The following is a 27,933-nucleotide window of genomic DNA, read 5'->3' as shown; positions in this document are numbered from 1 at the left end:
ACCACTAGGAGGCATCCATCAGAGGAGAGATAATTAAGGTTTAAAAATTTTTATTCTAGAATCAGGATTAACACTGATGTTCACCAAATGCTAGAAACCGTAACTAGGGAACTTCTTCAAAAATGAGTAAGGTAACCGTACAACAACAAAAGGAGGGTGATGGGAAGGGGAAGGGGAAGGGGAAGGGAGTAAGCATGTACATAGAGCCTACTCTGTGCCAGGCCCTGGGCTAGGTGCTTTTTATAAATCCTATCTCATAGGATCCTCACACCTGAGAGACGGCTGCTTTTATCTCCATTTTACAGTTGAGGAATCTGAAGCAGAGGCAAACTGACCTTCCCAGAGTCACACGAGGAGTCCGTGTCCGAGGCCACAATCTAAGCCCCCTGCTCTACCCCCTGTAATGCCCCCACCCCGGCTGCCTCAAGAACTCTTCTTTATTCAGTGAAGCACTAGTTCTGACACCTAATCATGGTGGGGGTAGCAGCTTCAGGTCCTGACGGTTCTGTCAGGGGACCCAAGGAGGGGAGCAGCTGAGGGTTGTCATCAAAGGCCTGGCCAACAGCGACCTATGGAACCACGTGGGATGTGATCCATGTCTATAGGGTGTGCCCACAGATAAAATCCCAGATCCCTCAAGCCCTAAAGCACATGGACAATGAGACTGTATTATCTCAGCAAGAGGGAAGAGATGAAAAGAGAAACTGGTTCAATATGCAGTTCAGCTGAATGTGCATCATCAGATTCAGGGTAGACAACTTGAGTGGTTCCAGGGAGGTAGCCCTGCCCCCCAAGCAGACTCTAGCCCCTCCAGACCTTCCTTAAGGTCTTCTAACGTGGCATTAAAGTTGTCCCCATGAGCCCACATAGAACATTCATGCTTCTCTCCATTGTCACTTGGTCACCCTTAGTTATGATTCTTCGGAAACTGTGGCTCTGTCAGATGTTTAGAAGTCACTTAGGACACTAGGATACTCCCTGTGTGAGGGAGCAGGGCAGGCTTGTCAAAAGCACCGTGCGACTGACCCAAGGCAATGCAATGCCTCTTCTTCCTCCCGTCCACATCAGGGCTCTGCTCACAGGACATAACTGCGTGTTGGTCATTATCTGAGCAACACACACTCTTCATGTGTCCGGCCAGATCAGGAGGCCAATATTCTCTGAGTGACTTTGCTTTAACATTTCTTGATGTCTCATGTAGTGAATAGGTTTGATTGGTCAACTCTCATTTTCAGGGAGTTATTTTTTGGATAAGGTTTTTTTTTGTTTCTTCTACCAACTGTCTCTGTTTCTTGCTGTGCCTGGGCATTGGAATGCTTCCTGCTGCATGTGTCCTTGGCCAGACCCCATTCCCAGTGTCCACAGGCTAAGGTTCTTAGTCTGTCTCCCTAAACTGACATGGGCTGGAAAGATGACTCAATGTGACCTTTTTTTCCCTTAGGTTTCCTGATTAGGTGCATTGGTCTTTGTGAATGGGGTATCATGGATGGGCTAGGCTGTACTTCTTCCTGGTACTTCCAATCTTGACTTTGCCACTTTGAGTAACTTTGAATATCATGAAGAAGGCCCTGAACATAGTACTCTTTTTTTTTTTAAGTGAGGCAATTGGGGTTAAGTGACTTGCCCAGGGTCACACAGCTAGTACCTGTTAAGTGTCTGAGGCCAGATTTGAACTCAGGTACTCCTGACTCCAGGGCCGGTGTTCTATCCACTGTGTCACCTAGCTGCCCCTGAACATAGTATTCTAAGGCTTGTTTCAATCAGAACAATATTAATAATCTGTTCAAAGTGATATTTGGAGGATCAACACCATTTTTGAAGAACCTTCCTTGTATATGGATTCCAAGCAGGACAAAATTTCACAATTGCTAGGGACACATTTGGCAAGCACATTTCATTGTTTATAATTTGCTTGAAATTTATAATAATCAGAGAGTTGAAGAAAATTATCTCTATAGTTGCAGCCACATAGCAAAACCTGACTTCATTCTACACAACGAATAACATGCAATTAATAATTAGAAAATTAAAATAGATAGATAGTATTACCTTTCAAGTTTTCCAAGGGTTTTGATTTCCATAGTTTCTTCAGTACTGCCCATAAACACAACACCAATTCTAAATTTAAAGGGTGGGAAAATTACATATAATTTTACAGTGTAATGTTTAATGTTTCGTAATGACACATCATTGTATTTTTAGCTGACTAAAATATTTGAAATACTTATCTAAAGTATATTTAAGTCTCTTTTTTGTGTATCTGGTTACTAATACCTGGTTATTTTCAGAACTTAAAAAACTAAATTTTGGAAAGAATTTTGCACCAAAATGGTTAGCTAAAAACTACTACATTGTATTTGTTTCTTGGGCTACAGTTTCAAAAAATGGCATCATATAAGTCTTTCCCAAAAATGAATTTACTCAGATTTCTACCTAATTGGATTCAAACACAAAAAACTTCATAACAAATAAATTCTAAACCTCTGTATTAATCCATAAGGTTTTGTTGGGGGGGGGGGGGTGGGGCAATGGGGGTTAAGTGACTTGCCCAGAGTCACACAGCTAGTATGAGAACAGGGTGCCACCCCTTGCTGAGAAAGACACTGTAAGAACCAGGGTACTGCCCCCTGATGAGAAGCATGTGACTAGTGTCCTGGAAGTTGCCTGGTGTCCAGAAGTTGCCTCTATTCATAGAACCACCTGTAATTCATGTCAATCAATGCTACCAGTCAATTAGCTTGGAGCTGTGTGTGGTGACTGCCCTTCTTCTGGTCCCGCAGGAAGCTTCCAATTGAATAAATGGGGAAACTGTCTCTTTGGTTCAGAAAGGAGCTCGTGGTGGCAGAAGAAGGTAGAAGGTAGCCAGGTTTCCTAATTTTTGGAATCTCTCTCTCTCTGTGCTAACCCCTAATATACTTTAATAAATGCTTAAAAGCCTAAACTGTTGCTGAATTTATAAGTAAACCTTAGCTAATTCTCCCCCTGACACTGGGGGAGCAGGTAAGGACACACACATTAGATTTTTAAATATCATACTACTAAGTGTCAAGTGTCTGAGGTCAGATTTGAACTCAGGTCCTCCTGAATCCAGAGCCAGTGCTTTATGATCAATAAGTTTTAAGACTTAGTGAAGCTTACTTTAAAGTCTAAATCCACCAGTACCTTGAAAAACTAGGACACTTATACATTTATAAATATTATGCATACCTATGAAGCACCAACGATTTTGTCAGCATGGGAGAATTCTCAGTACAAGACCTCTTGGAAGCCAAACCCATTATAACCTGTGACTAAGTACATCCTCAATGGCCAAATCTGGAATATAAACAGCTGAGCTAGTTTGCCCAGTCAGTGTAAAAAGTGAGATCTAAACCCAGTTCTTCTTGCCCCTCAGCCTAGCACTCAATCTCTACCCCACTGTCTCTTATACTTTACATATATTTAGTATTTTTAATGGGCACACATCATAGGCAAAAGATCTGGCTCAGTCCTAATTTACTAAAAGATGAGTTGTCAAATGTACCTTCTCTGCAGGGACCAGAGGGAGGCATGTCATTAAGAGGCAGAACGGTGCCACCTCGGTGCCTAGTGTTCTAGACCTCAGCCATCTCACACACAAAAGAGAAGGGGTTGACAAGAGAGGACTGTGGATGGTCCTCTCCCAACCATAGTGGTCTCTAATTCCAGGCTAACATTTTATTAGATGTACCTAAGTACACCTCTGGCTGCAGACTCCTCTGTTTAATTACGTGCACTCTCTCCCTACTTACCTTGCAGCAGCCTCAACCAAGGCCTTTTCATCTGGGGAAGAAGCATAGTATTCCAACTGTGAGGAGGCTGCATGGGGGTGCCAGGGGCCATCCCCAAGGCCATCCGATTGGCCACTACTGATCTGCACTGTGTGACAGAGACCGACTGCTTTAAAGAAGAGATCTTGTTCTTTGATCTGTAGGAACATAATTCACATTTCTGAGACAAACATCATTCCCAGACGACAGCCCAGAAAGTAAAGGTTTAAAGAGATGTTACTTGATACAAAGTTGCCAAACTGGATTCAGAAGAAGACTTGAGAAAATCTGGTACTGCCTGTCACGTCTGCTGTCAAACAACCTGCTAGATTCGGATCAGAGCAGTAATACCACAGCGACCACTGCTCCAAGACCTTTCCTACAAAGACTCAGGATGCTTCAGAACTTCTGCTGTTCTCACTTTGGCCCCCCCCCCCCAGCTCCCACAACGTCCTCTATAGCTGAGGAAAATACCTCCCCCCAAGTGCTCTCTGGGGATACAAATGAGGCCCCAACATCACGAGCAGCCCTAGGTCCTCCTTCCCAGAACAAGGCCTTTAAGGCCAGCTGGCTAGCCAGCCCAGCACCCCGCACAGAGCAGACACTGTGCTGAAAACCAACAAGGTAGACTGATGCCCGCCTCCAGCCAAGGCCTGTGCTGATCTCTCAGCACAGCCTGTGGGAGACAGTGAGCAGAGGTTCGAGCAGATCCCACAGTTGGAAAAAGTGAGCCCAGCCCAAAGCCAGCTCCATGAGGCCGGGCCTCACCCACCTAGAAAAGCTAATTTATCCTGGAAGGCTGGCCTCCTGGCAGGCCACTTTTTTAGACACAGAAATTTACTAAACTCCTCAAGTATTACTACTTCAAGGGGTGTGCGCGCATGCACGCGCGTGCGCACACACACACACACACACACACACACGGCGGGGGGAGGGGGGGGCAGGGAAGGTGTGGGTGTGTGGTGTTGAGGGGAGGAAAAGAAGCATGGGTGGGTGAGGGAGAACCCAGACCAAATAATCACAGACCTGAATTAATGAATTGAGTACATATTAGTACTGCATGAAAGGGGAGGAGTTTAAGACGAACCACTCCTTCTCACCAGCCCCCCAATAAAGATATTCCCATGCAAGATGCAAATAAGAATGAATCTGCATGCAACAAGGAGAAATAGTGCTCACTAGTTCAGTTTCAGCTTCAGAACTGATGGCGAGATGGGCTGAGGGGCTGAGGTGGGCTAAGCTTCTAAGGTATGCTAAACCTTCGGACGACTCTGGTGTTGGTCCCTCTGGTACCAGTCTGCCATTGATTTCTTGGTATTTTATGCCATTGATTGAACACTCTCGAAACTGCATCTCATTTTCAGTCAGAGTTCCAGTTTTATCTGTAAATACATATTCCACCTAGAAAAATGTGAAATATTACAACAAAAAATATTTATTAAACATTTATATTATTAAACATTTAAATATTTATTAATTGTTTTCATGGTGGTAAGCTCAGTCCTGTAAAAACCAAATAAACCAAGCCTTGAGCTTCAAGCTCCTTACTAAGTTGCTCCTGATGTTGATATTTATATAATTTTTATAAAAAATTGTAAAAGGGACAACACAGCAAAACAAACAAAAAAATTCTATCATGAATACTTCCTAAAAGCGTGAAGTACACACGTTCACTTCTGGAGCTGGTTGGGATGTGGCATTTATACCTCATAAATGCCAGGATAGACTTCTACTATACTTCAGGACTTTTAGAGATCTATGAAGCAAAACATGGAGGATGACAGGGACCTTTGAGAACATCCAGTATGTGAAAAATTGGGAGATACCAAAAGCAAGAAAGGCAAGGGAGAGGGGCAGCTAGGTGGCGCAGTGGATAGAGCACCAGCCCTGGAGTCAGGAGCACCTGAGTTCAAACCCAACCTCAGACACTTAACACTTACTAGCTGTGTGACCCTGGGCAAGTCACTTAACCCCAATTGCCTCACTGGAAAAAAAAAAGGCAAGGGAGGAAGGACACAGTAAAAAGGAAATTAAAATGAGAGATAGTGAGAGCAAGTTCATTTTTATTGAAAAAAAAAAGTATTTTTATTGCCAAGGTTGAGGGATCATTGCAAAATGTTAAAAAGATTATTTTGGTATCAATATTTAGGACTGATTCTAAGAAAAGAATATGGGAAGAGAATTTTGTGACAGCTTAGTCGAGGTACAAAATTAGAGACTGTACTGGTAATTTGATTATGAAGGTGGTGATGTAAGAAATAAAAAAGATGTCGGGATTTGCAAAATGCTGAAGAAAGAAGCAGAGATCAATAGGCAATAGAAGGTAACTCATGTTCCTTTCTTGGAGATATCAGATATTTGCAAAGCCCCATGACAATGGAAAGATGGGTCAGATCAAAAGAAGCAGTTTTGTTATGATGTGTAAAACTAAAGATTCTAAGTCCAACTGAGCATGTGCATAACTATGTGTATGCATGCGTGCGTGTTTAAGATATCCTGAACCAGAGAACTGAAAGATGGAAGCAGAAGGAAGCTATCACCCAGCATACAGACTAACTACAAAAGGAAAGACATGAACTAAGGGATACCCAGGGTCAGTGGCCGGAATGACAGCAAATGGAGGGTTGACACTGAAGTGACAGCTGGAGAAAACCACCAGCACTTAGGCACTCCAGAGAGAGGAGAAAGCTTGTACAAAGTGAGGAAGAAAACCCTCCAGAGAATGGTAATGATCTCGAGGGGCAGAAAGAAAAAAGTAATCCTGGGTTTTCTTTTTTTGCTCCTGATGATGTGATGCATTTTCTATCACTCAAAACACAGCTGTATACACCAAGCACTAAAGACTAAAAAGGCTACTGGAAATAGAAGGATCATCTTCACCTGTCCCAGCTCTTCATTCAGATCTGAAGTATTGACTTGTGCTTTCTGATCAGTTTCTTCATGATAGAGATCAAGGTCCCAGCCAATAAAAAATGAACCAAGGAATTTCTGCATCTCGACAGTCACATAGAGTGAAATTGGGATGATGAAATTGTAGAGCACCAAAAACGCAAGGAAGTCGGAAATAAACCTCAGAATCTGTGGGGAAAAGGTTCACATAAGACAGAATGCACAGGAGTAAATATCCTTGGCGAGAACACTGAGAAACGCGTGGCAGCACCAGCCCCATGTCTATGCTCATCTTGCTCATCTGCTCTGGGGCCATAAGCTCTCAGAAGGAGGCTCTTTATTACCTATGGATTTCAAAGGTCTGCTCTTGGGCTCCATTCGCACAAAGTTAAAAGTTCATAAGAATTATTTTCAAAAAAACCCATTAACTACTACCTTTATAATGACAGTCAGAATTTAAATAATATAGCAGTATCACATTTTAATGGAATGAAAGACTAATTCGAGGGGCAGCTAGGTGGCGCAGTGGATAAAGCCCTAGATTCAGAAAGACCTGAGTTGAAATCTGGCCTCAGACACTTGGCACTTACTAGCTGTGTGACCCTGGGCAAGTCACTTAACCCTCATTGCCCTGTTCTTCCACCCCCCCCCCAAAAAAAGACTAATTCAAGATCTATTTGTGGGGGGTGGAAAATCCACATTGATGAAATGCAACATGTTATTATCTGACTAGTTTGCACATTGTTTTTTCTGATCACTGGGTTGAATTACTTAAAATTGCTTTATGTTAATGTTCTGATTTGAGAAGAAGTTTATAATAGCTGATTTAAGAGTTAAAGAGTGTGCTTTTATAAAATGAAAGAAAAACCTAAACAGGTGGATTTGGTATTGTTTTTTAAAGGAAAATCCCTTCCCTTCTCTGGACTGTCATCTCCTCTGTAAAATGTAGTGAACGTACGGAAGAAACTCCAAAGTCCCCCCAACTCTATTATTCCTTCAAAGGTAAGATGCTTAAGCATTAAAAAGAGAATATATTTATGTTCCCATTTAACTGATAAAGATAATATATTTAATAGCACAGAAATCATCCACTTGTGCTTTCTCAAAGCTCTATGAAAAGTCAAGTCACCATTAGCCCCTCCACACTGAGAACGAGTCCCTTCGCCCTCCCCCCTTTGGACCTTAGCACATGGACACCTACATACTTCAGGTAGTTACTGTCCTTCAGCAGTAACTTTTCAGTGGCAGACCTTGGGGTGGTGTCCCAGGGGTCATTCTATTCCTAGATTCCCCTGACCAGAGAGAGAAGACCATCTCCTCATTCTAGATGGGCAGAGACAGACAACGGACCTTACTGCTGTTTCGCTGATGCTCTGTCTTTTGGTTATACCATGGTTCATCCCATTTTTCTTCTGCTTGCCATGTGTATTTCAAGATTGTACTGATGATGGCTTCAGAAATGAGGATTATAAGATATATGATCAAAAAGGTATTCATTGACCTAGAGTGGATGAGAGTATATGAAATATTAATTATGGGATTTGATATTGATTCAACACAAGTTATTAGTCCATAAATATACTAAAAATGTTTTTAAAAATTGAAATGAAATGTTTATCAAAGGAAAGAAATACAAACAGAGGATCTCATAATCCTCCTCTTTCCAAAGGTCACAGCAAAGTGGGGATGACTCTGTAGAGCTGAACTGAAGACCCTGTGACTTGGTGACCCATCACCTTCCCATCCTGGAAGGTGCACACGTCTCCTGTTATATACAATAACAAGCAGCTAAGTGGCACAGTGGATAGAGTGTCAGGCTTGGAGTCAGGAAGACTCATCTTCCTGAGTTCAAATCTGGCCTCAAATACTATCTGCGTGACCCTGAGCAAGTCACTTAACTCTGTTTCCCTCAGTTTCCTCATCTGAAAAAGGAGCTGGAGGAGGAAATGGCAAACTACTCCAGTATCTCTGCCAAGAAAACCCCAAATAGGATGACAAGTCAGACACGACTGAAAGAACAGAAAAACAACAATACATATGATAACAAACCACTTACACAAAGGTAAGAAACTCTGCCACTTGCTGGTGCTGGGCTTGAGAAGATCATTTATCTTCGAGTCTTACTTTTTTCATCAGCAAAATGAGGACCATAATACTTGCATTATCTCATTCACAGGGTTTTTAAGAGAAATAAAGGGAATAATGTGTATAAAATTTTGTAAAGCATAAAGTATGACACAAATAAATGCCAGCTTTTGTTATTACTAATTATTACCACTAAGAGAGGCAAGTATGGCTCAATAGATAGGGAGTCAGTCTCAAAGCCAGGAAGAACTGGGTTCAAGTATGGCCTCTTGACACATACCAGCTGTGTATCCCTTTGCAAATCATGTAGCCTCTCAGTTCTCTCTCTCTCTCTCTCTCTCTTTTTTTTTTTTGGTGGGGCAATTGGGGTTAAGTGACTTGCCCAAGGTCACACATCTAATAAGTGTTAAGCATCTGAGGCCAGATTTGAACTCAGGTCCTCCTTATTTCAGGGCCGGTGCTCTTACCAAGCCTCTGAGTTCTCTAGGTACTTCTCTCAAAAAATATACATTGTAAAGAAGAATCTGACTTGCCTTGTTAGGAGGTTCCTTATCTGGGATTTCTTTATACCAGGACTTCAACTCTTTCCACTTGAGGCCCCTTTTTGCCTGAGAAATTTTCACATGACCCCAGGTATACAGGTATATAAAATAGGTATAGAAATCAAACACTTACTGCCACATTTTCCACAACCCCCACATTCAGTTATGTGACTCCATATCGGGTCACAACCCACAGTTTAAAGACACTTTGCTCTATACTAATGAAGTCAGAGGTCTACTCCCTATTCTACCATCGAGAAATGGTGAAATTAAGTACACTGTGTTTAAACAGGCAAAGAAATGTCTGTAATACAATTTAGAAAAATTTCCATAGAAAAGTTTGGTTAAAAAAAAAAAGTTTGGGTTTAGAACTGGCATTAGTTATATAAAAAAGTCTTTTATGTAAAATATTGTTTGCCTTAGAGATGTTGGATGAATGAGGGATTTCTGTGGTTACTGAAAAATACACAATTCTTATACTTTATAAGCTTGAATCAAAAGAACCATTTCATAGGGGGCAGCTAGGTGGCACAGTGGATAAAGCACTGGCCCTGGATTCAGGAGGATATGAGTTCAAATCCAGCCTCAGACACTTGAGACTTACTAGCTGTGTGACCCTGGGCAAGTCACTTAATCCTCAATGCCCCACACCAAAAATAAAAAAAATAAAATTTCATTAAGATTATTTATTACATATGCTACAATGAATTTTGATTAAAAATACAAATTCTTGGCTTGAAGTTAACCTATATGAGGACTTCCATGAACAGACACTTGAACATTCTACTAAGAGTTTGGCCTGACAGCATCTGGTTTTATTTCCCGTTTTTCCTTGATGCTTGACAACTGTTTCCTACGTGGATCAGGCCAACACTCAGTTCCAGACTTTTACTTGTGCTATTAACCCAACTTGGGACCACCTCTCTTTTGCTTATCCTTCAAAGTACAAATTATCTCCCTTCCTCCCTGTAACGATTGGAATGACGCCACCTGCTGGAGACTTACTGTAGAAGAGTTCCGCCCATGAAGCGAAAGTCTTTGAGGGCAAGACCAGGAGTCTTTTCTTTGGTGTCAGGAAGTGACGCGGGCTAGTGGGAGGAGGAAGGAAGAGACTGGCCCTCTGTCTCACGCTTTTTCCTGAGGACTCTGGCGGAGAAGGGAGCTAGAAATGTGCTCTCCCTTTAATAGATAGGAATCTAGGCCTTTTCTCTCTCTTTACCAAATTCTTATTCTCCTTAATAAACGCTTAAAAGTCTAACTCTTGCTAAAGCTTATAATTTATTGGCGACCACTCATTGGATATTTTAGACAGACTGGCTAGAATTTTAACCCTTAACATCCCTGAAATCTATCCCACTTCTTCTAGACTACAGTATGCTTTCACTTCTCTGACTTTCTTTATTTATAACCAATACTATCAAGCATAAGCAGTTATCTCATGTTGTGGCTCTGTAGGTCAAACTACACTGTCAAGTGCTTAAGACTATGTCCTCATAGATGTCCATGAATACCTCTGAGCACTTAGCACAGTGCCTGAGCTATGATAGACACTGCCATTAATTCTCTCAAGCAGAATTCAATCAGTGACTTCTTTTGAAAAAAAAAATAATTAAATGCATTAATTTAATAAAGAAGAGAATTGAAAGCTTTGCAATGTTACTTGAAGATTGGTAATGAGGGGTGAAAGGGAAGGAGATAAGCATTTATTAAGTGCCTACTTCCTACAGGGCATTGGGCACGGGCTTTACAAATATTATCTCACTTGGTCCCAGTAACCATAGGAGGTACATGCTATTATTATTCTCATTTTACAATGGAGGAAATGGAGGCAGATCAAAGTTAAGTGACTTGCCCAAGATCTCAATGCGAGTGTAGAAGGATTTGAATTCAGTTCTTTCTGACTCCAAGTCCCATACTTTCTCTACCTAGATGCTTCTTAGGTAACAATAACAAAAGAGCGGAGACAGTTGGGCAACAGGCCATTTATATGCTTCCTGTCAATTCAACAAGCAGCATTTCCTCCCAGCTGTCATGTACCAGTATGTACACATGTCAAAAACTGCGCATCTCTGAGGTGCCTTGGATGCCCCACCTTGAAGCTAAAACCAAGAAGGCATGCAGGCCCTAAGTTCAGAAATATGTTCTCCCTTGCCTTGACCTTGTTGAAATTTTTTTTCTTTGATCTCTAATTTGTTTCAGCAACAAGAAGATATAAATCAGTAGTCAACTTAAATTCATTGACATGAATTATATATATGTGCAATCTAATTCAGGTTTACATTTTACCCAGTGTTGCACACTAGAAGGAACATATTTTAGTCTTCCTTGATTTGATGATCTAGGTAACTTAAAAATGAATTCAACTTTTTCAAAACCATCCACTGATTTCTGCTTTTTTTTCTTTCACTAAAGGTACAGTAGAATGAGCAATGGAATTGGAATCAATGGATCTGGGTTCAAATCCTGCCTCTGTGTGACCTTGGGCAAGATATTTAACTGCTATGGATCTCAGTTTTACCATCTACAAAGAGGGGTTGGCACCTGGTGGGCCAGGCCCCCAAGATCTCTAACAGTTCTAAATCTCTCATCATAAATGTTTTTTAGAAAGAAAACCCTGCCAACAAGCATGTAATTACCACATGTAATGACAAGTAACAGACATCTCAGAGTGAGATAAGCTCTCAAAGGTCCAGTCCAACCCACATCCCAGCAGGAACCATTTTTTGCCTGCAATTGAAATACCTTTTAATACCACATCCACAGTAATGTCAAAGCGTCGGTTCATGAGGACAAAAAAAAAATCGCCCCTCTGGACAAAACTTTCCTCTCTTCCTTTTCTATATTGTTGTTCACATATTATTAGTTAGCAATAGTTATTATATTCTTTTTACTGTTCCATCAAGGAAATATTTTGTTTCTTGAGGAACAAAAGGGGGGAATGTGGTAAAAAGTTTTAACAGTCAGTTAGATAATGGAGAGACGCCAGTTTTTTTTTTAGGACCACCCTTTTGGGGAGGAGACCAACAGCATGAGCTACGCACACCAGTCCGCCTGTGATGCACGCCAGATTGCCTGTGAGCACTCAACTTCCGGGGTGCGAACTTAAAAGGCGAGGAGAGAACGGAAGTGGGGCCTTTTTCCTGCTCCGCTGGTCTCCTGGCTGCGCTGCACAGACAGACGGGGACTGGAGTTTGACTCGGCCCGGCTCTCGGTTAACAGCACGCGCTTGACTCAGTCTCTCGCCCCAAAGGTGGCCTTCCACTTTTGGTGAGTTTTATACGGAATATAGACTAAGCCTAGACTTAAGACGATTTGTATTGTATTTCTACTTTTCTATCCTTCTAATCAACATCACCTTGTGACTACCATACAATAAAAGCTCTATCTAGAAAACCAGAAGCTTCTTCCATTTACTAGTCTGGGAGATAAATTAAGGGAAAGGTTAAGTAGGGTAGATTTATGATCTAATATCCAATTTTAATCTCACAGTTCTCCCTTCAACCTCCCAAACAAGTGGCCATTCAATGACCTCCAGATTTGCTCAGTCCATTTGGTCAGCACTGACTGGGAGGTCATTCTTTACACAGATCTGGGATCGCCCTCTGCAATCTCTGGTTCTGTCTGGGCCCAAGCAGAACAGATTCATGTCCTTGAACTGTTTAGATACAGCAGTCTCCCCAAGCTCCTCATGCCTTCTCTTCTCCAAGCTCCTTCTCTTCTCCACTAGCTCCTTCAATCCATCCTGAAAGGGCATGCTTTTAGAATCCCCTTATCCCCCAGCCACTCATCTCTGGCTCCTTTGCAGCTCATCAATGTCCTTCCTAAAATGCAGTGCCTAGAATCGAATACGATACTCTTAATGCTGCCTGATCAAGTTAAATGACAGAAGGTTCATCGCCGTTCCCTTGTTCTGGACACCAGTGAGCTAGACAAAGTCAACAAGCATTTATTAAGTGCTCAATACGTGCTAGATACTGCACTAAGCACTAGAAATACAAAGAAAGGCAAAAACAAAGCCCTTTCTACATTCATGGAGCTCATATTTTTATTGGGAGGGGGAGGGGAGTTGGGGAGAATGACATAGAAGCAATTATGTACATATAAAACATGCAGAGAAAATGCAGTTGTCTTAGAGAGAAGGGGTTAGCCAGCAGTTCTGAGGACTAGCAAAGGCTTCCAGCAGAAGGAGGGATTTGAGCTGAGTACTGGCAGAAGCCAGTAAAGTGAGGAGGTAAAGGTCAGGTGTTAGACTGAACGCCCTAGGGATGGGGGACAGTCAGGGAAAGGAGATGGAATGACACATGTAAGGAATAGCTAGAAAAACAATGTCACAGTATGTGGAGGAGACAAGTGTAAGAGGTGTTCAAAGGGAGGACAAGGAAGACAGTTCCAAGGGACTCGTGATGGAGAGTGCTCTCCACATCCAGAAAAAGAGCTGTGGAATCAATGCAGACTGAACCTACTCTTTTCACTGTTTTTTCTTTCTTGAGGTTTTCCCCTTTTGTTCTGATTCTTCTATCACAACATGACTAATGTGGAAATGTGTTTAATTGTACACATATAACCTATATCAGATTGTTGTCTTGCAGGGGAGGGAGAAAAATTTGCAATTCAAAATCTTATAAAAACCAATGTTGAGGGGCAGCTAGGTGGCGCAGTGAATAGAGCACTGGCCCTGGATTCAGGAGGACCTGAGTTCAAATCCGGCCTCAGACCCTTGACACTTACTAATTGTGTGACCCTGGGCAAGTCACTTAATCCCAACTGCCTCACCAAAAAACCAAAACAAAACAGAACAGAACAAAACAAAACAAAACAAAACAAAAAAAACAATGCTGAAAACTATCTTTACATGTAACTGGAAAAATACAATACTATTGAGATTGAAAAAAGAAAGGTAGGAAAAGGCCAGGGTGTAAATGGCTTTAAAAGCCAACTAGAACCCACTGAATTTGATCCCAGAGGTAAGTGAGAGCTGTTGAGTGAGTAATGGGTTGACATGGTCAGACTCTAGCAAAGGAGTGAAAGATGGATCGGAGAGAAGAGACAAGGCTGGGAGACCAGCCAGCAACTACCCCTGTAGCCTAGGCCTGAGATAATGAGGACCTGAACCAAGAAGGAGCACTTTATACAGAGGGAAGGGGTTGTGTAGAAGAGATGATGTGAAGGAAAGACAAGACCTTGCTGCAGACAGGATACATGCATTTATTTTTGGAAACTAAGAGGAGATCAGCTTTTCTGGCCACCAGTGAACTTGTAGTCCACTAAAATCATGAGTTTTTTCTCCAAATAACTTTATCAATCCAAGTGCTCAGAATACACAAAGTACCACGTGGTAATGTGTTCAATGCTACTTGGTATCAAAGAAATCTAAGGCAAGCTGGTGTCACAGCAGGAAGGCCTGAGTCCGGCCCAGCTGCAGACACTTACTAGCTGTGGGACCTCAGGCAAGTTCATTCACTTCAGCTTGCCTGTTTCCTCAACTGTAAATGGGATAATGACAGCATCTACCTCACAGATGAAAGCTGTAAAGCATGGTGCCCCATGCCTGCCACACAGTAGGTGCTAGAGGAATGCTTCCTGCTTTCCCTTCTTCTGACACTGGTTCTCCTCCTCCCTGTCTGTCTCGGCCCCATCTCTGGCCCTGGCTGCACTTCCCCCCTACTCCCCCCCCCCCAGCTCCATATCAAGGCAGGGAAGCTGGAACACTATTGGCTGCCCACTGCCACCTCCAGGTTGTCCCTCTATCCGTACCACTCAGAAAGCTCTTCCTTGGAGGTTAGCACAATCTATATCTACCCCTCAATCAAAATTCTAGTGACTGTCGTTTACCCACGTCCAGAACTGTCCCCTTCTCTCCTCAATGAATTCAGTACCCGGCTCACTGTCTTTTTCTCCTCCAGAAATCCTGCCTTCGCATGAAGTGACTTCTGCATATGTACTGATGGCCCCTAGGGCCGAAGATCCTCAGCTTACTGATTTTCCATGATCTAGCCCACCTCAACCTCATACAGAGATGGTCAGCCAGTCAACCAACATTTATTGAGTGTCTGCCACGTACTAAACACTGGAGATTCAAAAAGTAAAAGACAATCACTGCCCTTGAGAGCTTATGATCTAACAGGGGAAGACATACAAAAAGAAACTGAAAGGGGGGGGGGGCGGCAGGGAAGGTAATCAGCGAGGAGACATAATGGAAAAGTCAGGGAAGTCCCAAAGTAGCGCAGCCGGATGAGAAAGGGACCGTTCTGACCTGAGCTTCCTCCTTCACTGGAGGTTTTGGGCACTTGTGGCTCCAGCCTCCAAACAAAGGGATACGGGTGGCAGTGAGGTGGAGTCCAAAGGCTGATGGTCATATCCTGGCCCTTGACATCACCCCAGAATGCACAGCTTCCAAGCTTATAAATTCTGAAATCCTCTTATCTGATCCCAATCCGCTGCCATTCACACCAAATCCCGTTCTTCCTGCATGCCCTTCACGCCTCAGCCCTTTCCCAGGCCATGAGCCCTTGGTGAATCACTCTGTACCTTCCATCAGTCTCCTTACCCCCCTGTCACAGCAGTGATCTCGATCTGCCAAGCTTCAGTCTTAGACCACCCCCAACCCCCGCTGCCTCGGCTGCTACACGGCCCGCTGAAAGAAGCCGGAGAAAACCGTCAAACCATCACAAATGTGTTACACAGCCTCGGCTGGGTCTTCACTACGGCAAAGCAATCTTTTTATCATTCCTTAATTTTCTTGCTGTCTCAGATGCCACAGCAGTTCTTCTAAACACTCCTCACTCCTCAAACTCCCCATCTCTCTCAGCTGAGAGCCACGCTTCACACTTTACTGAAGAAACAGAGGCCGCTTGCCAGGAGCTCCCTTCTTCACCCCTTTCCTCATTATCTACACCACCCAGATGCCTTTGGTCACTATCTACTCTTTCCTCCCTTCTCACATAATGAAGTAACCCTTCTAGTGGCCAAGGCCAACTGCTCTACATGCACAAGTGATCCCATAGCATCTTGTCTTTTTAATTTCTTTTTTTTTTTATTGGCCTACATCAAATGCAACTACAGAATAACTTTCTTGTGTGTGTGTGTGTGTGTGTGTGTGTGTGTGTGTGTGTGTATGTGTGTGAGAGAGAGAGAGAGAGAGAGGTCACTGGGGTTAAGTGACTTGCTCAGGGTCACACAGCTAGTGTCAAGGGTCTGAGGTCAAATTTGAACTCAGGTTCTCCTGAATCCAGAGTCAACTGCGCCACCTAGCTGTCCCCATTTCTTTTTTTTGGTGAGGCAATTGGGGTTATGTGACTTGCCCAGGGTCACACAGCTAGTAAGTGTTAAGTGTCTGAGGCTGAGCTTGAACTCAGGTCCTCCTGAATCCAGGGCCAGTGCTCTATCCACTGCACCATCTAGCTGCCCCCCCCCATTTCTTTTTTTTTAAATTCAATTTTAAGTTCTAAATTTTCTCCTTTCCACTCCTTCTCCCACTAAGAAGGCAAGGAAAACAAAGCACACAGAAGAAATGTATAGTCACACAAAACAAATTCCTACCTTAGCAAGGAAGGGAAAGAGAAAAGAGAAAAGATTTTGTGTATACACCTATACACACTCTCTTACAGAAATGCAGGTGATTTGTGTGTTTATTTTATATCTTCCAACTTTGCTGAAGTTTTTCATTATTTCTATTAGTTTTTTAAGTTGGCTCTCTAGGGTTCTCTAAGTAAACTATCATATTACCTGCAGAAAGTGATATTGCCTTTTTGCCCAGGCTTATTCCTTTCTTTTTTCTGAAGGGAAGGCTTATTGCTATAGTTAGCATTTCTAGTACAATACTGAACAGTAATGGTGATAATGGACGTCCTTGCTTCACCTGACATTAAGTTTCTAATTTAAATCTATGAGAGATAACATTTGCTCTTTGTTTTAAATCATTTTAAGGGAATCTCCATTTATTCCTATGCTTTATAGTGTTTTAAACAGGAATAAGTGTTGTATTTTGTAAAAAAAAAAAATTCAAGTCTATTTAAATAATTATATGATTTTGCTATTTTTGTTATTAATATGGTAAATTAAGTTCATAGCTTTCCTAATATTCAACTAGCCCTGAATTCCTGGTATATATCAGCCTGGTAATAGTATATGATCTTTGTGATATACTACAGTAAACTCCTTGTTAATATTTTATTTAAAATCTTTGCATTAATATTCATTAGGGAAAGTGGTCTAAAATTTTCTTTCTCTGTTTTGACTCTTCATGGTTTAAATATCAAAACCATATTTGTGTTAAAGAAGGAATTTGATACGTATTCTTTTTTAACCTTTTTTTTTCTCCAGTTCATGTAGTACTGAAATTAACTGTACTTTAAATGTTTCATAGATTTTGCTTGTAAATCCATTTGGTCTTGGGTGTTGTAATTTTTGTTTTTTCCCTTTCACAATTCATTTTTTGGGGCAGCTAGGTGGCACAGTGGATAAAGCACCGGCCTTGGATTCAGGAGGACCTGAGTTCAAATCCGGCCTCAGACACTTGACACTTACCAGCTGTGTGACCCTGGGCAAGTCACTTAACCCCAACTGCCTCACCAAAATAAACAAAAACAAAAAACAGTTGATTTTTTTTAAAGATAGAGTTAGTATTCTATTTTCTTGTTCTGTTCATCTGAGCAATTAAAATTTTTGTGACTATTCATCCATATCACTTAGACTGTCAAATTTTATTTGCATATATAGTTGGGTGAAATAGCTCCTAATAATTACTTCTATTTCTTCTACATTGGTTGAGAACTGACTTTTGAAACTGGTAATTTGGTCTTCTCCTTCCTTTTTAAAAATCAAATTAGTTAATAATGGCTTATCTATTTTATTTGTTTTTTTTTAAAAAGCTTCTAGGGCAGCTAGGTGGCACAGTGGATAGAGCACCGGCCCTGGAGTCAGGAGGACCTGGGTTCAAATCCGGCCTCAGACACTTAACACTTGCTAGCTGTGTGACCCTGGACAAGTCACTTAACCCCAATTGCCTCACTAAAAAACAAAACAAAAAACAAAAAAAGCTTCTAGTTTTATCATTTCAATGTTTTTTTTATTTTAAATTTTGTTAATCTCTCCTTTGATTTTCAGGGTTTCTATCTTGGTGTTTGAGGATTTCAGTCTGTTGGTTTTCTGTGCTTTTTTTTTAGTTGCATGCCTAATTTGTTGATCCATTTTCTCTTTCTTATTGATGCTATAATTTAAAAATACAAATTTTCCTCACTGCTTTGGCTACATTTCACAAATATTGTATGTAGTCTCATAATTATTATTTTTAATGAAATTATTGTTTATATGATTTGTTCTTTGACCCACCTATTTTTCATGATTAAGTTATTTACTTTCCAATTAATTTTTTTTGAGGAGGTGGAGTGGGCAATGAGGGTTACATGACTTGCCCAAGGTCACACAGCTACTAAGTGTCAAGTGTCTGAATCCAGATTTGAACTCAGGTCATCCTGAATTCAGGGCCAGTGCTTTATTCACGATGCCACCTAGCTGCCCCCAATTAATTTTTTAATATTTGCTTCAAAGGCTTTTATTAAAGGTAATTTTTATTGTACTATTGTCAATAAAAGAATCATTTAAAATTTCTGCTTTTCTGCATTTATGCAGGTTTTATACACTAACACATGATCAATTTTTGTTTTTCAATATTTGTTTTCATAAGATTTTTAGTACCAAACATTTCTCCCTCCCTCCCTTCCCTCCCCAAGACAGAAAGCAATTTGATATAGGTTATATATGTACAATCACATTAACATATTTCTGTATTAGTCATCACAATCAATTTTTGTGAAGGTGCCATACACAGATCCTTTCTAATCTCATTTGATATTCTCCAAAGGTCTATATTTTTCAGCTTTTCTAAAATCCTATTCATCTCCTTAACTTCTTTTTTATTTTTTATTTAGATATCAAGATCTGAGAGGGATAGACTGACATTTACTATCATTATAATTTTACTATTTCCTCCTGTAACTCATATAACTTTTTAAGAATTCAGATGCTATGCATGGTGCATATCTATTTAGTATAGATATGAATCCATTGCCTATGGTAGCTTTTTTTTTTTTAGCAACATGTAGTTTCCTTATCTCTTTTGATAAAGTTTATTTTTGCTTTCACTTCATAAACATCAGTTGTTATGTTTTTTTTTTAACTTCAGCTGAAGCATAATAGATTTTGCTCCAGTCCTTTATTATAACTGTATGTATCCTTCTGTTTAAATGTATTTCTTGTAATCAATATATTGTTGGATTCTGGTTTCTAATCCACCCTGCTACTCTTTTCAATTTTAGGAGTGAATTCATCCTAATCACATTCATAGTTATGATCACTGTGTTTCCCTCCATAGTATTCTCTTATACTTTTCTTTCTTTTTATTTCCCTGTCCCTTCTTTATGAGTCTATTTTGCTTCTGACTACTGATTCATTTAATCTACCCTCCCTCTTATCCCCCACTTTGCTTTTTCCCTCCTATTTTACCCGGATGGTACCCATTCCTGTACCCAGCACCTTTTCAGTAATCTTTCCGGATCTATATACACTTATGCTTCTAAGTCCTGGTACCCTGTTTCTGCACTCTTTCTGTCCCTGGGCACTAAAATGTGCCCTGACTCATACACATCTAGCTAGACTCTGTTGTTCCTAGTATCCATAAATTGACTCCCTAAAGCTGCCTTGGGATGGAAAATGACTGACTGTGGCTACTTGCAATATCTCCTGGTTAGTTTGCCTGTCACAAATATCTCTCTACTCTAATCCATCCTCCACTAGGCTGTCAAAGAGATCTTCCTGAAGGTCCGACTGCGCCACCTCCCTTTATTCAAATTTGAACTGGTGCATTTTATAAATGGTTGTGGAGAAGGGACAGTGGTGAGCTAGATTCAATCATTTCCTCTCACTTGGCCATTCTGGATCTCCTCCCCTCCATCCTGTCTTTTCCAGCAGAGTGCCTCCATTATCATCCCCACCCATTTATTTTCAATCTCTCCCTGCCCACTAGTCGTTTCTCTACTGCCTACAAACATACCTACATTTCCTTCATTTAAAACAAAATTCTCCCTTGGTCTTTCCATCCTAACTAGTTATCATACTTTATATCTTTGTTCTTTTGTGGTTAAAACCCTTTGAGAAGGCAGTTCACAGGAGGTGCTTCCACTTCCTTTCTTCTCTCTTCTTAACTCTCTAGTCTAGTTTCTGATTTCATTGTTCAACTCGAACTTCTCTGACCCAAGTTACTAATAATCTAATGGCTCGTTCTGATGACCTCTTCTCAATCCTCCTCCTTCTACTGACATTGTGGATTCCTTGATACTTCCATCTCTTCAGGACGTTAAGATACTATTTTCTCCTGGTTATCCCACCTGTCACACAGCTCCTTTTCAGTGTCCTACACCCACTAATGAGGATCCCAAAGGGCTCCATCCTGGGCATTCTTGTCTTCCTCTATACTATTTCACTTGATATTCCCATCAGTTCCTATGAACTCAATGATCACTTCTATGTAGATGATTTTCCGATCTATTTATAGAGCCATAACCTCTCATCTGACTTCCAGTCTTGCATCTCCAAATGCCTACTGGATATCTAATTGTATACCCTATTGACATCTTAAACTCAACATATCCAAAACTGAACTTATTATCTTCCCCCCTCCTACCCCCAAAGCTTCCCTCTTCCAAATTTTCCTAGTAATATTAAGGGTACCATCATCATCCCACTCATGAAACCCAGGTATCATCCTCAACTCCTTCCTCTTTCTCAGTCCACATATACAATCTACTGCCAAATCCTATTGATTTTATCTTCATAACATCTCTCTTTTCTGACACTGCCATCACGCAATTGCAGGCCCTCAACACCTCCCATTTAGGCTATTTGCAATGTCTGCTGATGGGTTTGCCTGCCACAAATCTCTCTCTACCCTAATCCATCCTCCACTCTGTCAAAGTGATCTTCCTGAAGGGTGATTCTGACTGCGTCGCCTCCCTTTATTTAAGAAACTCCCTGTCAGTGGCTCCCTATCACCTTTAGGATCAAATGAAAAATCCTGTTTGACATTCAAAGGCTTTCCAGTCTTCTTATACCTTATTTGATCCAGAGAAACTGGCCTCCTTGCTAGTCCTCAAAAAACAAGCAAACAAAAACCTCCCCCAAAACCAACCCTACCTAACAACTCCTGGCATGTTCACTAGCTACCTGTCATGCCTGGAATGTTCACTTCCCTAGATTCCTTTTAGTCTCAGGTAAAATCTTACCTTCTATTAGAAAGCCTTTCCTAATCCCTCCTAACTCTAGTGCCTTCCTTCTTTTATTATTTCCAGTTTATCCTGTATATAGCTTGTTTGCACGTTCATTACCCTGTTAGACTGCAAGTTCCCTGATAGCAGGAACTGTCTTTTTCCTTTCTTTGTATCCACAGTGCTCAACATGATGCTTGGCATACAGTAGGTGCTTAACAAATATTTAATGACTGACTATTCTTTTTCAGTCTTCTTTGCTGGACATTCCTTCAGATCAATACCACTAACTCCAGGTATCCCCCAAAGCTCTGTCCAGGTTCCTTTTCTCTTCTCCCATTACACCAGGGGTTCTTAACTATTTGTGTGTCACAGACCCCTTTGGAAATCTGATGATAATGATGGACTGCTCTTAGAATAAGTTTTTAAAAAATTCATTAATCGGAGGAAATGCTAAGTGTCAGTTACAGGTTAGTGAAAATATTTCATTTTTCTTCTCATCCAAGTTCAAAGATACACTGAAATCTATTCAGGCATCCTCAGGGTGTCTCTGCACACCAGACACTATTATCTTACTTGGTGATCTCATCAGCTCCCATACATTCAACTATTATGTCTATATAGATATCACTATCTATCCAGCTAGCCAGGCCTATTCTTTCCTGAGCTCCAGTCCAACAACACCAACTGCCTTTTGGAGATCTTGAATTGGATGCATCAGAGGCATCTCAAACTCAGCATGTTCTAAACAAAACTCATTCTTTTCCCCCCAAACCCTAAACTTTTCCAAGTCAAGGGCAGCATTGTCCTCTGAACCATCCACTGACTCAATCTCTGTGTCACCCTTGATTCCTTACTTGAACTCACACCACATATCTAACCCTTTAGCAGTTGTGTCATTTCTCTTCTTCTATCTCTTGTGTATGTTCTCCTTTCTCCACTCACGGAGCTGCTGCCCCAGTTCAGGGCCTCATCACCTCTCTCCTGGATGGCTTTAATACTTCTGTGATTAATCTACTTGCCTGAAGTCTCTCCCACCTTTCCAATCCATCCTCTGCTCCACTGTCAGGGTAATTCTCCTACAACAAGGTTCTGATCAAGTCCCCACCCTTGTGACAAACTGCTTCCCTTCCTGTCCCCAAGCCAGATAAACTCCAGGGACTCCCTCGTGCCTAAGAAATAAGATCTAAAATCCTGTTTAGCTTAGAAAGCCTTTCCTGATCTGTCTCCTTCTTATACTTTACTCTCCTCCATGCAGGGTGCAATCCTTTGACACTGACCTTCTTGCTGTTCCTAATACAGGCGACTTTGTCTCCCGACTCTGCCCATTCACTGGCTGTTCCCTTATTCCTAGAATCTTCTCCCTCCTCACCTTCACTTCTTGCTTCTCTGTCTTCCTTCAAAACTCAGCTCAAATCCTACCTTCTATAGGAGGCCTTTCTAGTCTCCTCAACTGCTAGCTAGTATCTTGCCCCAAGACTAATTTCCAACTATTCTGTATATATCTTGTAGTACATAGTGACAAACTATTAAGAGACCCCCTGTTTTCCAGAGCTACGGTCCAGCAAGTAAGCTGTGTCCTGGGTTTGGCAAAACAACAATCCTTTGCACCCACCCTCTGGATGAGCTCACCCTTTGGCAAAAATCACATAATTCACTGGGTGTTCTGAACTGGGACAAGCACTGGACAAACTCGGAAAGTTCTGCAATGAATCAAACTTGTCACATTCCTCCCCATGTTGCCTTGGGCCTCCCCACTAGGGGTAGGCCCTGGCACATGTGTTCTCACTTACAAGTCACTTTCCTCACTTTGAAAATGAAACTTCTCTGATTCCCGACTCTCCTGTCTCTAGCCAGTTCCACCTAGTTAACAATAGTTTGTATACTGTTTCTCCCATAAGAATCTAAGTTCTTTGATGTTGAAAACCATGTTTTTGCCCTTTTTTGTATCCCATGAGCTATAGGAAGTATAAAGGAAACACTGCCATACAGTAGCGCTTAATAAATCCTTATTAACTGAATGAGAGCAGTTTTCTTATCTGACTTTCTCTTATTAGATTTTAACCAATACCTCAGTCCCTGTGGAGGAAATTAAGATGTGTTGTTACAGTCCCTCTCCTCAAGGGTTTATAACCTAACTGAAATGATAAGACACAGAAATGAATAACTAGCTACAATACAATATGAAGCAAGGTAGGATTGCAGGCGAGGCAGCAATCACTATGAGTTCTGAACCCTGAAGAATGCTAAGATTCCCAAAGACCACAAAGTAGGGAAATAACTGCAGATAGAAGGCAGACTCAACTAAAATTCCAAAGTGAATGAAGAGAGCATCGTCAGGCAATGATTAGGATTTCCAGCCGGCTGAAGCACAGGGCTCATGAAAAGCAAGCCTGGAAAGGAGGGCTAAGTAAAGAAGGCCTTAGATGACAATCTTTACTAAAAAGATTCACTTTAATTCAATGAATAAAATTCAGTTAGTGAAGAATTCTGAGTGAGGAAGTGAAATGCCAGAGAGCTATGTAAGATGACTCTAGCCAGAGGGGAAAGAACAGGGAAAAGAGGCTATTTGAACAATCCAAGTCAAAATATACTGACAGTGATATGGAGTGGTAGCAGTGGGAAATTAAAGGATCAATCAACCAATCAATCATCAAACATTTATTAAGCACCTACTCTTTGGAACAGAGACAAGGAACTTCACAAGTAGAAATGGTAAAATGTGGTGGCTGATTACATAAGGGGGACAAGGAAGGAGAAATCAAAATAGTACCGAAGTTTTAATCCTGGGAGACTGGGAAGATGGTGGTACCCTTTAAATGAAATACAGAAGAGTAGGAAAATAATACACTTTTGTCACTTTAAAAATAAATAGTTTACCTTAAAACACTTACTTCTCTACTGCGGATCGCTTCTGTGACTTGCTCTTATAATTTAATGCCATCTTAGTTTCCATTCCTGTATATATTGCAACACCTACAAAACAAAATCAAACTTGGCATTTTTATAAGAAAAAAACCTCCTATTTTTGCCAATAGAATTTGATTCATTTGAGGTTACATCCTATCAGTTTAAATGCATACTTAGGGCTGATGTAAAGGGGCAATGAATAAGATGGGACAACCAAGTTATTTATTATAGGATTGCTGGCTAGAAGAAACCTCAAAAACTGGTTAGTCAAAACTAAGTTAAAGTATAATATATGTCTATTTATTATCTGATATCTGATGCAATGGGGTCAAGAAAACAAGAAAAGGGGGCAAAGAGTTATGGCCCTCTCTTAATCAGTCATTGCTTAAGCAAAGGAGAAAAAGAGTAGAGAATGGTGGATGACATACAGAGGTCTCAAAACAGATGCTGAATAAGGCAGAAGCATAAACGTGAAAACCAGTGTCTATTTTCTCAGTAAATTAGGAGGTAAAGTTCTTTCTTAAATGGAGGTGGGAGGGATGGTTTAGAAGATTCAAGGAAATAAAGAAGGCTTAGAAAATATTTTGTGAGGAGCATGATAGTGTGTCAGTCAGGGAAGAGAAAAAAATACTGCTGTGCATCACTAAGAGCCCAGTAGAGATTAGAGAATGGCTTTCTAGTGGCCCTAGTCAATACTCATGAGACTCCTACTAATATTTAGCAATATGTGTAATTAAGAGGTGATAAAGCAGAGGATGGGGTGGATCAAAGCAAAAAAGATGGTAGGACAAAGGGGCAAGGTATTCAAGGGTAGTGTATAGTGAATAGTTGAATTTTTTAACTACAGGGTTAAGACTTGAAAGGGAACATTCTTGTGTACAGCTGAGCTAGAAAAAGGGTGCTTGCTAATCATGGGAATCAAGGAAGCCTGCTATCTTGGGAAGGACAGGAAGTGCCACAGTACAGAAAGAGTACTAGATTTGAAGTAAAAAGACCTGGGTTCAAATCCTGGTTCTGTCACAGATGCTGCGTTACATTGGGCAAATAACTTCAACGATTAGGGCCTCGATTTCTTCATCTATAAAAAAGTGGATTTAACTAGATGGCTTCTAAGGTCCTTTCTAACTCTAAACCTGTGATCTGACAACTAGGCTCTGAATAGTGTGAAGAAGTGAATAAGCTGAATCATCCAGATTTTTTTTTGGTGATCCGATCTATTAGAAACACATTTCAAAACATGTTATTTCTTAGTTACATAAATATCTACTTGGAGAAAAAAAAATCCCTCTACTAGCCAAGTTTCATACATGAAGTATGGGGTTTAAATACCTTATGGAAGGGCTTCTAGAAAATTATAAGCAATAACTTCAGGTTACAAGGCTTACATTAAAGTAATAAAGGACAAGTTATCTAACAGAAAGAGAAATAAGTCAAAGATACAGCTATGAAATTAGATCATGACAATCAGGAACATGTAATTCTGAGGATGCCAGGATGAGAAAGAAGGATTACAGAATTACAAAGACTCAAAACAAATTTATGAAAAAGAGGCAGCAATCATTTATGGTCAAGTAGCAAAAAATATCAATTCTAATACCTTGTAGCATATGCTGGCATTGACACAAAAGTTATTAGTCTTGATCAACAACTAGTAGCTTAAAGTTAAATGTATAAATAATTCAGCTAAGTATTAAGGCCTTTCTTAAGTTAATTTACTTCTAAGTTCAAGAACTTAATATTCTGTTCCTACAGGTGATCTAGATGGATGGAATGAATCTCCAAGGCAAGACTGCCAAGTGATGTCAGCACAGAGTATCCAGAAATGACAGCAAGGAACAAGGAGCACACTGACTTCTCCCAATGTGACAGACACAAAAGAAGGTGCACACTCAGTGCTGGTGAGGGAGGCCAGGGATGTGGGACCTTCTAGAAGTAACTAGGTTTTTGTGAGTAAAAGAAGATGAAACAAATATGAAGGCAAGAAGCTTAAGATGAAGGGAATCTTGTTAATGACAAAAGTTCCAGAGAACACAATCAAAGAGTTAGGCAGAACAAATTAGGGACCTGAGAGGTGTAAAGCTGAGATGGATGGGAATGAGACAACAAGAACTCAACTCAATTACAATGTAGTTCTCTTGCACAGATGTCAAAAAAGGCTCTAGATGGTTCAGTATGAAAGGAAGGCAATTCGTATAAAATGCAAACATAAAACAGGAGCCCCCAAAATCAAAATATAACAGTAATTCATCTATTTTAAAGTTGTATGAACCTGGAAGAAAATAGGGGCTAACACAAGGATTTTTAGTAAAATATTCAATGCATCTAACTACTGTGGTTCCTATAACCTGTGTGAAGACTCAGAAGGCTTTTAGAACAGGAATTCTTCACCTTTAAAGCCTACAAACCCCTTCTTAAAATAACATTTTTTAAAATGTATAAAGTAGATGATGCAGGATTACAAAGAAAACCAGTTTTAGTCAAATATAGTTATCAAACTATTTTTAAAAGCCAGTTCACAGACCCCAGGTTAAGAACCCCTGCTCTAGACCAAGACTTTTAAAATGTCTACTAACCAAAAATTTCTTTTGTGTTCTTTAATCTGGCTCCACGAAGCAAGAGACTTTCTGGCCCAAGAGGTCTAAAAAGAAAAAACACACACACACACACACACACACACAAAACTTAATTAAAAATTGTCAGATTCCCCAAATATTGCCAACTTTAGAGTTACACATTTAATTCTCATTTACTGTGGGCCTAGACATGAAATGTCTATAAAACCAATAATCTCAATATTTATGAAAATAATTTCAGCACAATAAAAACATAACAAAAGATTTCAGTAATTGATGAAATAAAAGATTTTCTAGGTGGTATTTTTAGACTTGGAGTCAGGAAGACATGAGTTCAAATCCTGATTCTGGTACCTACTAGTTGGGTGAGTGATCCTGAGGTAGAATCTGAAGCCAGATCTTCCCAACTCTAAGCCCTGTCCACTATGCTGTGCTATCCCAAGAGATAAAGAGCCAAAGGATATGAACAATTTTCAAAAGAAAAGCTGCAGATGGCCAACAGCCTTATGAAAGACTGCCACAAATCATTAAGAGAAATGTAAATTAAGACAATTCTGAGGCATCAATCCCCAGATGCCTAGCAAATTGTAAAAGATGACACAAAGATGGGAATAGCCACTGCACAGGAACAGGAGGAAAACATCACCACCAGTTCACTACTGGAGGACTTTTCAAGTGATTCATCCATTCTGTAAAAACACTTTGGAATTGTGAGAAAAGGCACTGAAATGTTCATGCCCTTTGATCTAATCAAGCCCCTTCATTTTACATATGAGAAAACAGAGGTCCAAAGAAACTGTGACTTGATACATGGCTCCAGATCCTCTGAGCCCAAAGCCAGCTCCAATCCCAGTACACCACAGGGCCCTGTAGGGCCTCAGGAGCA

The 27,933-nt window shown here is 40.7% G+C and overlaps 1 protein-coding gene across 5 annotated transcripts in view; it reads right to left on the bottom strand.

Annotated features, from left to right (window-relative positions):
* ATP11B (ATPase phospholipid transporting 11B (putative)) overlaps positions 1-27,933 on the bottom strand; it is a 141,969-nt gene that overhangs the window by 51,168 nt on the left and 62,868 nt on the right. For all 5 annotated transcript variants that reach the window (XM_043991380.1, XM_043991377.1, XM_043991378.1 and 2 more), the window contains exons 9-15: positions 27,048-27,112; positions 24,459-24,540; positions 8,028-8,178; positions 6,669-6,866; positions 4,968-5,189; positions 3,771-3,946; positions 2,050-2,118 (exon numbers count right to left, since the gene is read on the bottom strand). In XM_043991380.1, coding sequence (XP_043847315.1) covers positions 2,050-2,118; positions 3,771-3,946; positions 4,968-5,189; positions 6,669-6,866; positions 8,028-8,178; positions 24,459-24,540; positions 27,048-27,112 — 963 coding nt within the window. The remainder of the gene's footprint in view (positions 1-2,049; positions 2,119-3,770; positions 3,947-4,967; positions 5,190-6,668; positions 6,867-8,027; positions 8,179-24,458; positions 24,541-27,047; positions 27,113-27,933) is intronic.

Source organism: Dromiciops gliroides, chromosome 3, assembly GCF_019393635.1.
Source record: "Dromiciops gliroides isolate mDroGli1 chromosome 3, mDroGli1.pri, whole genome shotgun sequence".
NCBI classification, from domain to species: Eukaryota; Metazoa; Chordata; class Mammalia; order Microbiotheria; family Microbiotheriidae; genus Dromiciops; species Dromiciops gliroides.
The sequence above is the reverse complement of the archived record's forward strand: the minus strand, read 5'-3'. Positions and strand labels throughout refer to the sequence as shown.